Raw genomic sequence first — 16,059 nt, 5'->3', positions numbered from 1 at the left:
AGCAACAGTTGGAAGAAAACCGATTTCCAAAAAAATATTGCATAGCCTAACTTTAAGCGACGTTCATATTTTGGAAATCGGTTTTCTTCCAACTGTTGCTTATTGTAAATCGTTTTTCGTTTTTTAGAGATAGATAAACATATTGCTCATCTAATTGCTGGAACAGATTTTCATTAAATGGTCTACATTAATTTTAAAACCAATTTTTCAATTACAGCCTACTTCACACCTAGTCTGCCCTCTTAATTAAGAGGCACCGTCACTTAGCTAAAATTGTAGCCTACATTTGCGTGTTTCGTATTTCATTTTTGTTAATATCTTTTCATCAGAATCCTTTTTGAAAAATGTATGACCGCAATTCTGACCACGAATCTATTAGCTTTAAATAAAAATTAGTTTTGGTTGTAGTCGTTTGATCAGCTCTGAGAAAAGTGAGCAGTTTAATGAAATAAACTGCTATTAAGAGGCACCGGTACTTTACCGAAAAGCATACATCAGGGCGATTTTTAAATACTGGATTTTAGTTTACTTTTGATGATATCTTCACCAGAATCCTTTTTCAAAAATGTACGACCGCAATTCCGACAACGAATGTCTTAGCTTTCAACAGAAAATAGATTTGGTTGCAGCAATTTGACCAGCTCTGAGAACAATGAGCAGTTTATGAAAATTTCATTAAACTGCTCACTTTTCCCAGAGCTGATCAAACGGCTACAACCAAAATTAATTTTTATTTAAAGCTAATAGATTCGTGGTCGGAATTGCGGTCGTACATTTTTCAAAAAGGATTCTGAAGAAAAGATATCATCAAAAATAAAATATGAGGCACACAAATGTATGCTACAATTTTAGCTAAGTGCCGGTGCCTCTTAAGCCAGTTTACGTATAGGATCATCTCTACTATTAGATTTATTCCGAATTAACTTATCAGCGTGCTACTTTCCCACATTTTCATTGTCTTTAGCGAGTTCAACAGTAACCTGACCTGTGACCTGATAAAAGTTTTCAGCTATATACTGGTTGTGACTGGAGGTATGGTCAAGCTGAAGTTAACGAACCGTGCAAAAATAGCGTGAGCTTCCTGTAAATAACCCAAGAAATAACATTTGGATTCTACAAAATAGGACCTAAACCGTCGAATTTTGACTTAAAAAAAACCTGATTTCGAACCTGACGTTTCAATTTCAAAAATATCTTTTTTTGATACTTGTTTCTTTCAAGGAATCTTGCAGTTTTGATACGCAAAAGTTTGACTTTGCAATAAATCGTTTTTCTTACAAAAATTGCAACACAAATGCCGTTAGTAGCTCCGAAGAATTTTAATAGATCATCTTCAAGGCTTTTATTTTAAATGCGACAAAAAACGCTGCTTACAATTATGGCGCAGCCGGTAAAAAATCGATCTTTTCTCAAAAATTAAAAACTACAGTAAATAAATATCATCGATCTTCCTCTTCCCTAATGTTCCCAAAATACAAGCAGCGTTACCACGTTGAATTGCGATCGAAATTCTTTGCAGAAGGTATTCTTTCGATTTTACCTCACCTGTTGCCTTTTTCATTAATGAGCCCAATTTATCAATAAATTTCCTTGTTTCCGGACCCATGCAACCTAAAGTCTCGAAAGCAAGTGGGGTTAGCAAATAGTTTTGTTTCAAAGAAACGTAATGGTTATGCTTGTGTCTCTCTGCTTTTACAGCAATGGAGCGTGCTTTCTTTGATGAATCATTAATGTATGACGCAGTCATGGTATCCCGGACGGTAACATCCCACACGGCCGTTTGAAATGCCATCGACGATAAGAAATGCCATTCACGTTAAAAAAATCTCATACAAATGAATGTATGAACGAAACATTTAACGAAACTTAAGTGAGGCTACGTGGGCTACGTGTGAAAGCACCGTATCTTGAAGATGATCTATTTTGGAGGTAAGACTGCTAACTGTAGATACAGCAACGCGAGTTTGACATAAAATTCTTTTGTTTTCTGGTCTTTTCCAATGTTTTAAAACTTCAAACTTGCAAAAGTTACGCAATTTTGATGATTGCATTTTTTTTAGTCTAGGCCTCAGAACAAAAGAATTTTATGTCAAACTCGCATTGCTATGTGAATCTACAAAGGGCCATATCAATAGAACAAACTGACAAATTAAAATTAAAAATCATATATTTGTGTGTGACAGAACGTGTACAGACAGTTAAAAGGGACTCATAACGTCAAAAGTTAAGCAAATTTGACGTTTTCGTGGTTAGTGGTGTGTGTGATATAATTTTTCAATTAATCTCGGGTTATAATAGATTGAAAGAGAGTATTCGCTCAGTTCCGCTGTATATTTAATTTTTGTCGCTGTACGGTATTGTTTAAATTTCCATGTAACACAATGGAAAAGAATGAGACACACGCATATTATTTTTGCCGTACATCGGCACACACGCATACGCATACATCTTTACGAAAATACCTCTCTTTGCATCGGTCTATTCCTCTAGGTAGTCTACCTCTATCTATAGCACCTCATAAGTCTATCATGCGAAGACTCAGTTGAGTTAGTTGAGTTGTTCAGATTTCAAATAAATTACCACGCCATCTATATTCAACACAAGCATATTTGCATAATTTTCGAAAATCACGGAAAATGTTTTTCAACTGTTTCATTTCACATTTTCCATCGTTCCTGACATCTTATGCTTGAACGAACTGCAATAAAACCAATAAAATGCAGTTTTTATTTTTGTTTTGTCAAGTTGAATTTACTTGCAGACACTGGTTATAACCACGTAAATTACCAATACAATTCAGATGACCAATTACCAGCTGGTCTACCAGATAATACTCGTTAATCGCTATTTTCCAACCAAATTAACTAATTTCTGGTTAAATTTGTGAAAAAAAAATCTAAAACAAATAGAATCATTTCTACGATCCGGAATTTCCAGTTATATTCCAAAAAGCGATTATATTTGCATTTAAAATGTGTCCCAATTTACTTGACTAGGTTTCCAGTAGGTTCTCAAAATTCCAGATCGTGGAAATTATTCTACTAGTTCCAAAGTTTTTTTTTACAAAAAGAATCAGATTTGAATTAATTTAATTGAAAAAGAAGCAGCATATTCGGTGTTAATTATAGCACTGTAAACTGAAATGTTACCATCCGCCACCAGTTCGAAAATATTTGTGGTATTGTCGGTAATGATCTGAAAGGTATTACCGGTATTGTACAGTCTGTATATGAAATTTCAACCTAACAAAAACGAAAAAATCTGCTAGTCGGTACACCAATAATAATTGCGTTCGAAGTGTCACACGCCTGAGCGTTCTGTTTTTTTATTGCAGTTTATGCTAAGTAAAATGGCGGTGATATTCTCCGAATAATCCATAATATAATATCATTTTTCCGGATAATTGATCGACATTTCAAAAAAAAATTACAAACAAAACGTCGATCAGGCGACGGTATACAACGTTTTAGTATAAATTTTGTTGGTGAAGTGATTTGTTCGACGCACGAAAAACTGAACGGGATCGCTTTCGGATGAGCAGCCAAAATTAATTTTGCAAATTATAGAATTAGTCGGCAACGTTTTGGATATTCAACCAAATTCAACATCTGCGAACAAGGTACGCCAATTTTTCATAAACAAATCGACAGTTTTGTCGCGTTAACTCGATTGTTGTGATTACATTTTTTAAATTTTAATTCAGTTTATATGTGCTCTACGATACACACGACCAGAAGGTTTTGTTCTCGGCTCTCGGCTTATCTATTTTGATACATTATGTGACGACGCGGGTTTAATTTACATTTTTTTTCCGTAATTTTTATTTTGACGGTTCGTATTGTTGATTTCCAAATGGATTTAGATTTTCACGTTCAAATTTAAAATTTTGTTTATTTCGTTTAATTACAATAATTATTAAAATCGTTTGACGTGCTTCGGCAATCATCGACATGAAATTGTTAAACGTTTTCTAAAGGGACGTTTCATTTATGTTTAAGACAAACATGAAGTGCCAAAGGGAAGTTAAATCCCGAAAAGATCTGTTTCATTTCGTTGTCGATAGTTGCTGCAGCATTTTATTCGATCACATGACAGGTTCAACGTAAATTTGCTCTAAAAGTAATTTATTTTGAGGATGAAAGTAAAATGAAAATGTGATGACATGACACGAGAGAACAGTGAACAACAAATCACAAAGCATTTTGCATCCGATCTGTTTTCAATTTGATATGAATCCGTCTTTCCGAAACATTTTTAAATGGGTTAACGAAACTGAATGTAATCTGTACTGTGATCGTGATCGTAGTATTACATTTCCGTACACAAACGTCGCTCATTCAGAATCTTTATTATTTTACAGTCGCTGAATCTGTTTTCATCGTAAAGATGCTCACAACAAGGCATTGCTAATGAACATAGGCGCTACATGTGACTATCCGTTTTTAATTTTCTTAGACCAAATTACCTGTGTGGAAATCATTGAAAAATTGCTAAGAAAATTTAACCCACAAACGAAGAACCAACGACAACACCGACCAACGGAACTATTTTTTAAACAAATATGACTACGGACACACGTAGACGAGTGAAGCTATATGCATTGAATGCAGACCGGCAATGGGACGATCGTGGTACTGGTCATGTATCATCGAATTACGTTGAACGACTCAAAGGTAAGCGTTGTAAAAATGGCCAAATTTTTGTTAATCGAAATGGTTTAGATGAGGAAAATTGTGCAGGTATATCATTGCTGGTGCGGGCTGAGGCTGACGGATCGCTACTACTGGAAAGTAAAATTCAACCGGACACAGCCTATCAAAAGCAGCAAGACACACTGATTGTCTGGTCGGAAGGTGACAATTTTGATTTGGCATTGAGTTTCCAGGAGAAGGCTGGTTGTGATGAGATCTGGGAGAAAATTTGTCATGTAAGTGTTGGTTGCTCGCGGTTGCTTCGATGACTGTAAAATGACATTTTTGTTCTTTTGCTATTGAAAAGGTTCAAGGCAAAGATCCGTCGGTGGATATAACGCAAGACATCGTTGAAGAGTCGGAAGATGAACGTTTCGAAGAAATGTCCGATTCGGCGCCGCCCATTGAGTTGCCGCCTTGCGAACTGTCCCGATTGGAAGATATATCGGAGGCAATAGCAAGCGGTTTGACTACACCACTGCGAAAGGAGAAACTTGCAATGGCACTGGAATCGGACAACTATATCAAAAAGCTGCTGGGCCTGTTTCATGTGTGCGAAGACCTGGAGAACAACGAGGGACTGCATAATTTGTACGAAATATTCAAAAATATTTTCCTTCTCAACAAGAATGCCCTGTTCGAAATAATGTTCGCTGAAGATACGATATTCGATGTGGTCGGTTGTTTGGAATACGAGACGTGCGTGGATCCACCGAAGAAGCATCGGCAGTACCTTAAACAATTGGTTAAGTTTCGCGAAGCCATCCCAATCAAAAACCAAGATCTACTCGCTAAAATCCATCAAACATACCGTGTGCAATACATTCAAGACATCATTCTGCCGACACCGTCTGTGTTCGCCGAAGACATTCTACCCAACACATTGTCGAGCTTCATTTTCTTCAACAAGGTTGAAATCGTCACGCTGATACAGGAGGACGAACAGTTTCTCGTCGACCTGTTCGCGTTGCTGACCGACCCGAATACGGAGGAGGACAAGCGACGTGACATCGTGCTGTTCCTGAAGGAATTCTGCAACTATGCACAGAATCTGCAGCCGCAAGGAAAGGATGCATTTTATCGAACATTGACGTATCTGGGAGTGTTGCCTGCATTGGAAATCACATTGGTCATGAAGGATCAAAAGACGAAATCGGCTTCAATTGATATTCTCACTGCAATCGTTGAATATTCACCATGTATAATTCGAAATTATACGTTGCAACAGGTGCACAAGACAATTGAGGTTAGTTTGAATTGAGATGGGGGATGGAGCAGTTTGCCTCGCGTTTTTCTCATTTCTTTTCGCACCGAACACTTTACCGAACGGACAATCAAAATTTCTGCATTTTCCGTTCGCAGGATCAAATGTTGATAAACATAGCTATTGAACAAATGTTGGCCGATTCAGAACCGGAACTCGGATGTGCTTTTCAGATTATGGGCGTCATACGAATTTTACTTGATCCAGAGAATATGATAACCGGCAAAACGGACTTCCTGAACTTCTTTTATAAACATAGCATCCAAACGCTAATAGGTGAGTGAATTGCTTCTTTTCCTCGTTTTTATTACATAGAAGTTAATTCCGTCAGCTGACGGATTAATTGGCTGACGGAATAGAAAATTTAAAATCTTTACGAGCCCAATGCCTAGGTTTAAGTGTTAAGCCAAGACAATTAAGTTTCTTTCGATCCTAAGAAACACATTTCTGCACCATTTTCTTCTATTAGAGTCGGGTATCATAAAGACTGACAGGGAAAACTATTGTCATTTCGATGCTTTACATCTCGCGAATCACGGTTTCATTTCTTGTAATAATGACCGTCGTATTCGCTAAAGGGAACGAATCGGTATACGGAAGATGGATGTAGTATTCGAGTCTGGAATTATTTTTATGACAGCAAACTCTTAAAGTGGCTCAGGTTCGTCTCCACATCGATAATGGAACTTGTTTAAATTTCGTCCATCGTAGCGCCAAGTCTAAAGTCTATTTGCAATTCCAAAATACACATCCCGGCTGATCGAAACCAATAAAATAACTAGGGCCTTGATCCTCTCATACGCGATCGCCAGCTTGAAGAAAGAAACAAACATTGTCGAGCAAAAGATTCGTTGTATTGACTAATCTTATACTCTTCAACACCAGAAGATTGGGTCTACGAAAGTAGTATGAAATAATACGTATAATCAAATCATCACATCGTTATCTCAATTAGTTGATTATTTAAGCATACTTGAAGTAAATTGAATTCAACGGCAATTTAGATGTGCGGGATTTTGCACCTTTAGTGACAATTCACATTTTGTAATTTTCAATAGAAATATCTTACGTTGTTCAGCGGGGGTTTTCTAAGACAGTCTGGGAATCCTAGAAATAACACCAGCTAAAGTCCGTCATATTAAAAACTGTTGTCTAACAGTATGGGCGGATGTCAATTTTTTGAAATGTTTTTGTTTCGTCTGGTAATTGTTGGAGATCGATAAATGTGTGTCAACCACAAAATAAGTAGGTCGACGAGGTCGGGATTTATGGATGATCTGTTACGTCAGTCTTAGCTTCTTTTAACCCTGACTGTACTAACCTAATTATACAAATTAACGCAATAAAACGATTACAAACATTATCTGTACAACGTTCACTCTTAGTCACTAAACCAGATCTTACTTGTCTGAATCGCGTTCAATTTTCATACGTGACCTTCTCCACATTCAGAACACTGCTCTCGTATGTTCTAACCGGTTTCTCTATGTAACGGAAGCTCATTACTGAACAGTGGCGAGATCATCTCCACAAAAAAAAAAACATTCTCGTAAATGTGTTATCGGTGGTCATTGCTTACGGTTGACGGCGCTTTCAATGGTGGACCTTTAACAAACGCACAGCTTTAACACACACCAAAACTTTCCACTTGCTTTTAGCAACCAGGATTTTTCACATCACTGTCACAGTTAGTGAAGCCGAAAACACACGAGCAATTTTGCATTGATGGGATCGACAATTATGCTGCGTTTTCCATTGTAATCTGATATTCACCACAGGTTAAACAATGGAAAACGCAGCATACTTGTCGATCCCATCAACGCAACATTGCTCGCATGTTTTCGGCCTAATGGAATATTGAAATTGTATTGACAAAGTGCTCATTAACAACGTAACAATGCAGCAAGTACAATGTAACAGTCTCACGTTTTAGAGACCTTTAGTCAGAAAAACATACAAAACAGCTGCGTCAAAAACACACACAACTTGAAAGGAACACCAGCCTGATGTCTATATTACCGTCTCTCTGAAGGGGTGTCTTGACCCATTCTCATCAACATTGAAATGTTTAATCGTTTTCATATTGTCCTGGTCAGTTTTTTACACGTTGAACGCATAGCTACAATTGATGCTGTATGTATAATGACCCATCATAACAGTTGTTCGCATTGAAATGACGCATCGATTGAGAAGGGTTCCTTTTTCACTACACTGAGCAATATTGTACTTTCAAGTCGAATTGATGATTTAAATGATAAAAAGGAAATTTAATTGTAACCGAAATAATAGGAATTGTTGGCGCACTCAAACGTTTGTGTTATATGTCAAACGATGTTCGATGAATAAGTTGGAATGGAAAAATTTTATCGACGAATTGACTTTTGCTTTTTCGTTACCGAAACAATAATATCGATGGAATTTTAAATCAGTTGACGACAGTTAACATCTGTTAAAAAAATATGGCATGAATGTGATGCTTGTTGCCTACGTTCTCGTTTAATATTTAGATAATTTGCTCGGTTGTCGGAAGCGCTGTGTTTTAGCTGCTTCTTATATTAATGATTCTTCAAAGATGGCTCGCACAATCGCAGACAAAGCTGAGAGACATAAGCATAACCATTATATTTCTCTAAAACAAAATTATTTACTAACACCACTCGCCTTCGAGACTCTAGGTTGTATGGGCCCAGAAACGAAGAAATTCATAGACAAATTGGGTTCCTTAATGAAAAAGCTAAATCGAAAGACTATCTTTTACAAAGAATCTCAATCGCGATACAACGTGGAAATGCCGCTTGCATTTTGGGAACATTGGGGAAAAAGAAGATTGATGATTTTTATTTATTGTAATTTTATTTTTTTTTATATGAAAAGATCGACTTTTTACTGGCTGCGCCACTATTGTGAGCAGTCTTTTTTGTCGCAAATATTTAAATAGAGAGTTTGCCTATGATGATAAGAGGTAGGACTTAGGGTAAATAGGGTCCATAGATATGGTTGAGATCAGAAAATAAAAACTTGATGAAAACCGTTTCACAAAATCATGAACCGGAGCTCTTGTACTCCTGAAGTGATGGAACTGAACCGTTGTTCAGACTCAGCTAATTTCCAGATTTAGCTTCAATTTTCTGGTTCGACAGATAAATAATCGGTTTGTAAAGGAAAAGAGGCAAAGTTATAGAGTTCAGTGATTAGAAAGTGCGTCTGTTATAAGAAATGGTCTATTTCTGGAAGAGAATTTCCATTTTCGGATGATTCGCGTCGGGCTAGGCACCCGGATTGACACACTTGGTATGCGTGTCGAAATATGCAAGCAAATGTATTTATACGCACTAGGCATAATCGGGCTCGTACGTGGCTATCATTGTAGCGATCTGCTACGTTCTCGACTGGTTTCTATTTTTTTTTATAAACAACAATTTGTGGTCACCACGATGTGATTCGTAATATGTTTCTTTCGTTTTCTTTTCAGCTCCACTTCTGATAAACACAATAAATGATAAACCGCAAAAAGAAGACTATCAAACTGTTCAATTACTAGGCCTGGTATTAGAACTGTTATCGTTTTGTGTAGAGTATCATACGTACCATATTAAGAACTGCATTCTGCAGAAGGACCTTCTAAAACGAATACTTGTTTTGATGAAAAGTACTCACACGTTCCTTGTGCTGGGCGCGCTTAGACTATTGAGAAAAATTATTGCACTGAAAGATGAATTTTATAATAGGTAAGTGGTGCATTGAATTGAATAGTTCCAAGGGTCGTGGAAAATGGATTCAAAATCGTTTAGTGAGAGAACGTGACAGCAGCTGTAAGTGGGTTGGGGTTTTAGTCTGTACGCGGTTTCTGTTGTATATTTCTCTACGCAGAACGTCGACTATAAGGTTAAAACTCTGAACACTTCATCCAAGCTTAGAATTTTAGACACCGCGACTAAGAACTAATCCATTTGTATCTCTTGTCGCTCTCACAAGGCGATTTAAATACATTTCTAAGGCTCGATCTACACAATGGTCTATTTGACTTTTGTTTACCTAGAAGCTGACTCTAACCGACCTTTTCTCTTTCAGACATATAGTCAAAGGTAATTTATTTGCACCGGTTGTTGAAGCATTAATTAGAAATAATGGCAGATATAATCTACTCGACTCTGCTATATTAGACCTTTTTGAGTTCATTAAAAGTGAAGATATCAAAAGCCTTTGCACATACGTTGTCGAAAATTTTACCAAAATTTTCGACCAAATCGAATACGTTCAAACTTTCAAGCATTTGAAAGCCAGATACGAACAACATCAAGAAATGTTGAAAGAACGCGACAAGATTTTAGATAGGTAAGTGTTGCATCAACGACCATACTTTACATTCATTCGTCCCAATCGCTAAAAAAAAATCAATAAAAGTTCCGATTCATTCCGATCCAGCATACCGATGATCCGGAACATCAGATATCGACGAGATCAGCGGCAATTGGAAGAGGAGGAGGAAATGTGGTTTAACGAAGAAGATGATTTTAGTGACGTACCGGCAGCTAAGCCAGAAATTGAATCATATAGTATGATGAAAAGTGAGTCATTTCTGTCCAATCGAGCGATCGATTCTAATGAAGAAAAATCTTTATTTTTTCGTTGTTTAGTTGAAAAGAACGGTCCATCGAAGCCTAACAGTTCGTCACCGCCAACGTCAACTAATTCACATTCGACTACAATCACTGTTTCCAGTGCACCTGTTGTTAATCCAGCCGATTCTCCGCCACGTCAACCGGATGCATCCGCGCCGGACCAAAAGTCCGCACAACCAGCTACCGCTACGAACGTTACTGGCCTCAATAGCACCAATCCAATTGACAAACCCACATTGAAAACAGAAGACACGGAAGATGTGACAACCCGTATAATTGACACACCTGAGATGACAACTGGTTCGTTGCAAAAGGTGAGTGCATTATATTGGCTTGTTGGTTGTTATGTTGGTTATTATGCGAACTTTTTCGATATTTGTGGAAAAGAAGATCTGAGTTGAGACATACAAAACTGTTGAGATGTACATCTGTTTCTCGGGAAAATTAGTGTTCAAAACGGAAATAGACAGTGGTCTGGTTTAAAATTTGTACAATATCTTGTTGTTTCATTGTTTTACCAACAATCAGATCACAGAAAATCATTTATTTGAAGGGAACTAAATGATTTTGCGACATGATTTTGGTATTAGTTTTGTTCACTGAAAAATGATTGAAACCTGATCATTGGGCGTCACGGGTAACAAGATACTTAGACTCCGTCACTTATATTATGAATTGTGCAACGAATCATTTGTTCTAACAGAAATTAGGAACATAAATTCTATCAAACCGATGTCATTTTAAACCCAGTAACCAGGAGAACCATTGATACCAAATGAGAGACCAAATTCTTTACCACATTGTGGATTCGTTGATGAAGATAGCCTTGGATTTTTGTGATTTTTTTTTTAATGGGGGAATTCTACGAGGAGCTTAATGTTAAATCGGTTCGACGATAAATCATTTTTGAAAGTGTTTCTCTTAATGTTTGCATCCAATTAGCAGTATCAAGTGATTGTCATTAGTGGACTAACATCGCTTTCGATTTTTCGCTTTTTTCATCTACAGTGAACGACATCTCAAATGTCTCACTGTCAAATTTTTCTGAGAATTTTATTGTGTCATTGCAAATTCACAATGACATTCTCTGAAAAAAATGACAGTGAGACATTTGAGATGTCGTTCACTGTATTTACTGTTAGAACAGGAAGCGATGATTAATTAGGGTAGACGGCTTTCATTGCAACGAGCGTTGTGGGGTAGTGTTATTAATTTTTTTTTAAATCGTAAACAAGACAGTTGGTCGGCGAAGCTTTTAGAGGATTTGTATCAGTGTGAGAAAAACGCTGAAGATGAGTTAAAGCTTTTTAAGAATTTGTATCAGTTCAGTGAAAAAGAAACGTTGAATGGGGTGGACATGAGTATTGATAGTGTCAGGCTAGAAATCATATTCTAAATTGGCGGTGTTTCAACGCATGACTAAATTTTGCCATTTATTTATTTCCAGTACCTTGCGGATTACGAGGGTGATTCAGATGAGGAAGAGGAGGACGATTCAATAAGTGCACCCTCATCAAAAAAATCTCGCATCGTATAGCAGCTAAATTCAGAAATATAAATCGTACCAGTGCGACATCCGACAAATACACACACAAACATACAGAGGAGAACAATGTCAACCTGAAATTTTATATTGAATTTAAATTAGCAAAACAAAACAGAAAACAGATGCAGATAAAAAGCAAAGCAAAAAAAAAAAATTGATGAGAAAGGCAAACAGACAACAAAATCCAATAAAAATTTATTATCTCTGACATTGAAAAATTAGATTCGTAAACAACAACAACAAAAACTTTTTGTCTTTGCACCGCGTTATTTGATTTTTTGTTTTTAAATATTTGGACTAATTTTGGACAATGAAAAAATGGAAAAAACATTTCAGAATCCAAAATGTGCGGGAAAGTAAATTTCATTCTTTTTCTCTCCCAAGTATAAATCACAGAAAGGAGGAAAGTTGAAAGGAATAACGGAATCGGCTAATCGATGTATGCGAGATTTAAAAGAAGAAAACTAACTAAAAGCTGATTGTGAAGGTAAAATGTAAAAGAAAACGTGAAAAGCGACAGATAAAGAGGAAAAAGTATAAATTGGCTTTCTTTAAAATTAATTAAGGAACAACTGTATACATCCAGAGAATGTGATACATATACATAGCGATTATATTCACAACCATTTTCTACTATGATTTATTATTTAAAATTACAAAACATTTTTCGATTTTTTTTATTTTTATTTTAAATTATTTCAATTATCATTTTTTTCATACAAAATGCTCAACATCTCCGGTTTCATATAAATATTGATAACAACAAAGAAAACAAAATTTAACTTAAAGAAGAAAAGAAATTAATTTCTAGACACCTCAACCAAGCAAGAACACCTGTAATTATTATATCGCTGAATTATAGGACATTTTATGCAAAAAAGTGTGCAGTAAAATTGTGTTCTTTCTTATTGTTTCGATGACAAAACTGAAATTTAAAACTAATTAACAAAAAAATTAAATCTCTGCATCATAGTAACGAAATGGTTTTTGGAAATAGGTACAGTGTTATGTAATTTGTAATTTTTAAAGAGAATAACAAGTAAACAAGATGAAGATTGAGAAACACACACACACACACACGAAACCCTATGTTAATCTTTTTAAATAAAAATTAAGGTAAAAAAAATTAAATTAAATGAAACAAAAAAAGAGAAGAACGACATGGACTTTAACAAAAAAAAAAAATATTTCCGGGAGTTGTAAAAACTAAAAAAAAAATATTGAAGAAAAAAAAACGAAATCACACTTTTGATTTGTATAAATGTTGGAAAGTTTAAGCAGAAATTCTTTTTACGAATAGAAAAACAACCAACCAACCAATCGACTTAGTTTATTTATGGTAGTTTCTTAAAGCAAATTTTGTGTTCTTTTTTCGAAATATAATAATAAAGAAAACGAGAAAAAAATCACAGACCAGAAATATTATATTTTTGTATTTAAAAATGAAAAAAAAAATGAGAAAAAATTTGTTGTGCAGATTTTCACTACTTTTCGTTTAGGGTCTAATTTAATGTGTTTGTCTTTTTGTTTGACGTAACGTAATTAATCCATTTTTTTTAAGCGTAAGACAATTTTGTTTTGTTAGTAACAAAAGATGAATGAGCAATTAAAAATTCGTCGAAATTTCAGAAGTTTCCAGTCAAATACAAAATTTATGTTGCTTGGCAATAAGTTGAGACAAAGAAAAGGAAAACGTGACCAAGTTTCGAGAGAATTTTTATTTCTGATCAATTTTGAATGTAACATTTTTTTCGAAACATATTTCTCGTCCAATATCCATCTTAAATCAATTTCAATCAGCTCAGATAAATCTGAACCACAAAAAAATCACAGCTACGTTTTTAAGCGGTATGTGAAGTTGCGTATAGCTCTTCTGAATCCTAACATTTTGGATTAGTGAAAAATGACTGAAAAATAGCATACGGTCCACTGAGAAATGTTTGAATAATGTGTGGAATTACAGTCCACAGTTACCAATTTATATTTTAATTGGTAGACAAATTCTACTCTGTTGGTAACTTTTGTGAAATATAATTACCAATAGCGCAGTATTTGTGCACCATTTAAATATAAATTGGTAACTGTGGACTGTAATTCCACATATTTTTCGAACATTTCTCAGCCAGTGGACCGTATGCTATTTTAAAGTCATTTTTTAAACCATTTTCCACGAATTTTTTACTCGCCCTCTCTGTATTAAAGAGTATTTCCAGATCTCTGTCTGACTTACATAAATACTGAGTTCGAAGACAGTGTTTAACGAACAGTTTTCCTGATTACATTCAGCGTCATTCGGTTCCATTTTTCTGAGCTGAAAGAATCGTGTTCAGTTTGATCAATTTTCACAAAACAAAAAATCAGAAAATAAATTGGATTGACAAAAAGTTCAATTTATGGACGTAATCTTCGCGACAATGAATTGATCACTTTTCGGAAGTATCGTTTCCGATTTTTTTTTTTTCAAATTTTTGGTTCACTGAAAATTCATGCCCCAAGTTCACTTCATTTTTGGCTGTACGTTTCCCCGGGTCGATCATGAAACTTTGGTGGATTGAAAATCTACATGAACTGTTTACTAATTTAAAATATTTTTGGTGGAGTGAAGCAATTGAGGGGAATGTGATTGGCATTGTTGAAACGGTTTCAGTTCAGTGTTGTTTTAATTTCCCTCAATTTATGCCCAACGATACACCATATCGCAGGAATGCGCCCACAAACTGAATTTTTAACATTCTATTTATCGAACAATTCATTTGCCTGTTAGAGACAATTTTTTTTGAAATCAAAATTTTTCTTTCGTCAGTCCGGTTGGAACACATAACCAAAAAAAAAAACTATGTTACATTCGAATCTCATATATAGTTCGCAATTTTCTAAAATTAGGATTTTTTTGTATTTTTTATTTTAATTATTTTCGTGCGCATTCAAAACCCATAGCTTTCCAACATTTTTTATAAATTGAAGACTAAGAAAACGACGAATTCTATGTAAATACTACCCCCATTAAAAAAAAACAAGAAAAATTTGAAAAAAAAATCTTAAAAGAAATGAAGTCGATGACATGATTAAAACCAACAAAACAAGAATCGGTAAACAAATTACAAAACAAAAGGCAAAGAAATTATTTAATTCGATCTGTGAAATGTCATATTTCGATGTAATTTATAAAAAAAAAACTAAAATGGAAAAAGTATGGAACTGCAACCGTTCAAATATATTATTTGTGTACATTTAGTTCAAAAATTGCTATTTTATTTCTTTTCGCGGTGTCTTGACTGCGTCCCTGTATTTACCCCCGCCAGTAAAACAACAGTCTCCGGTACATTTTAGTGCATCACAACGTCAAGGAATTTCCTGCGTTCGTCCCTCGAAAATAGAAGGATGAAGGACTAACACCTTAGCTGGACCATAGCAAAAATTAGAGTTTTTTTACAGGATGGGAAAGATATCGTGTTGTTGCAGCAGTTTAATTGATTGGCTCAAATTTCGGCTGATTTGTTCTTCCAATTATAGCGTTTTCATAGATCGACCAAAATTTAAAATTGAAATAAATTTTACTTGTGATTCATTTCTGGTAAGTTCGTGATGTGTCCATTTAATGATCTTAATGACATCTATTCAATAGAATCTTTGTCACATTAACCTATATCATATAGATCAAGTCCGAGTAACTGTAAATCCGAACACTGACAGCTGGACCGTCATCCATAGAGAACCCTAAGCTCAACTCGGTGAAAAAAAATTGAAATTATTGAGATGCCGTTTAATTGTATGTTTTTTCTGGATAGGGATGGGAGACGTTCAAAATTATCGATAATATCAATAAAGTAAAATTATTATGGAATGTGTACATCTTAGAAATTGCGCATAGCGCAATTACGAAGCCCCGTACGACGTTCCTTTCAAATGAAACAAAAATTTCAAATAGCCCTAAAA

General features: G+C 35.3%; 1 protein-coding gene across 7 annotated transcripts; it reads left to right on the top strand.

The window, feature by feature from the left end:
- Window positions 1-3,275: 3,275 nt before the first annotated feature.
- On the top strand, window positions 3,276-15,366 carry LOC119067250 (serine/threonine-protein phosphatase 4 regulatory subunit 3). 7 transcript variants are annotated; one of them, XM_037170124.1, is made up of 10 exons: window positions 3,276-3,619; window positions 4,361-4,673; window positions 4,722-4,927; window positions 4,999-5,937; window positions 6,054-6,231; window positions 9,428-9,683; window positions 10,027-10,290; window positions 10,381-10,523; window positions 10,593-10,891; window positions 12,025-12,195. In XM_037170124.1, exons 2-10 carry the CDS (start codon window positions 4,562-4,564, stop codon window positions 12,112-12,114), a joined length of 2,487 nt encoding a protein of 828 aa, XP_037026019.1. In that variant the 5' UTR covers window positions 3,276-3,619; window positions 4,361-4,561; the 3' UTR covers window positions 12,115-12,195. The 7 variants fall into 7 exon arrangements, with proteins under 7 accessions (XP_037026019.1, XP_037026020.1, XP_037026016.1 ...); XM_037170125.1 differs by having other exon boundaries at window positions 3,281-3,619; window positions 4,740-4,927; window positions 12,025-12,876; XM_037170121.1 differs by having other exon boundaries at window positions 3,307-3,619; window positions 4,740-4,927; window positions 10,360-10,523; window positions 12,025-15,366.
- Window positions 15,367-16,059: the final 693 nt, after the last annotated feature.

The sequence above is a fragment of the Bradysia coprophila genome (assembly GCF_014529535.1).
Source record: "Bradysia coprophila strain Holo2 chromosome X unlocalized genomic scaffold, BU_Bcop_v1 contig_12, whole genome shotgun sequence".
NCBI lineage: Eukaryota > Metazoa > Arthropoda > Insecta > Diptera > Sciaridae > Bradysia > Bradysia coprophila.
The sequence above is the reverse complement of the archived record's forward strand: the minus strand, read 5'-3'. Positions and strand labels throughout refer to the sequence as shown.

Excerpts from the sequence above, each read along its gene's own strand:
- LOC119067250 (XM_037170119.1), top strand. The coding sequence starts at position 4,562 with ATGACTACGGACACACGTAGACGAGTGAAGCTATATGCATTGAATGCA. Across the intron at positions 9,684-10,026 it reads AAAGATGAATTTTATAATAG|ACATATAGTCAAAGGTAATT; the intron begins GTAAGTGGTGCA and ends TTTCTCTTTCAG. Across the intron at positions 10,524-10,592 it reads ATCATATAGTATGATGAAAA|TTGAAAAGAACGGTCCATCG; the intron begins GTGAGTCATTTC and ends TTCGTTGTTTAG.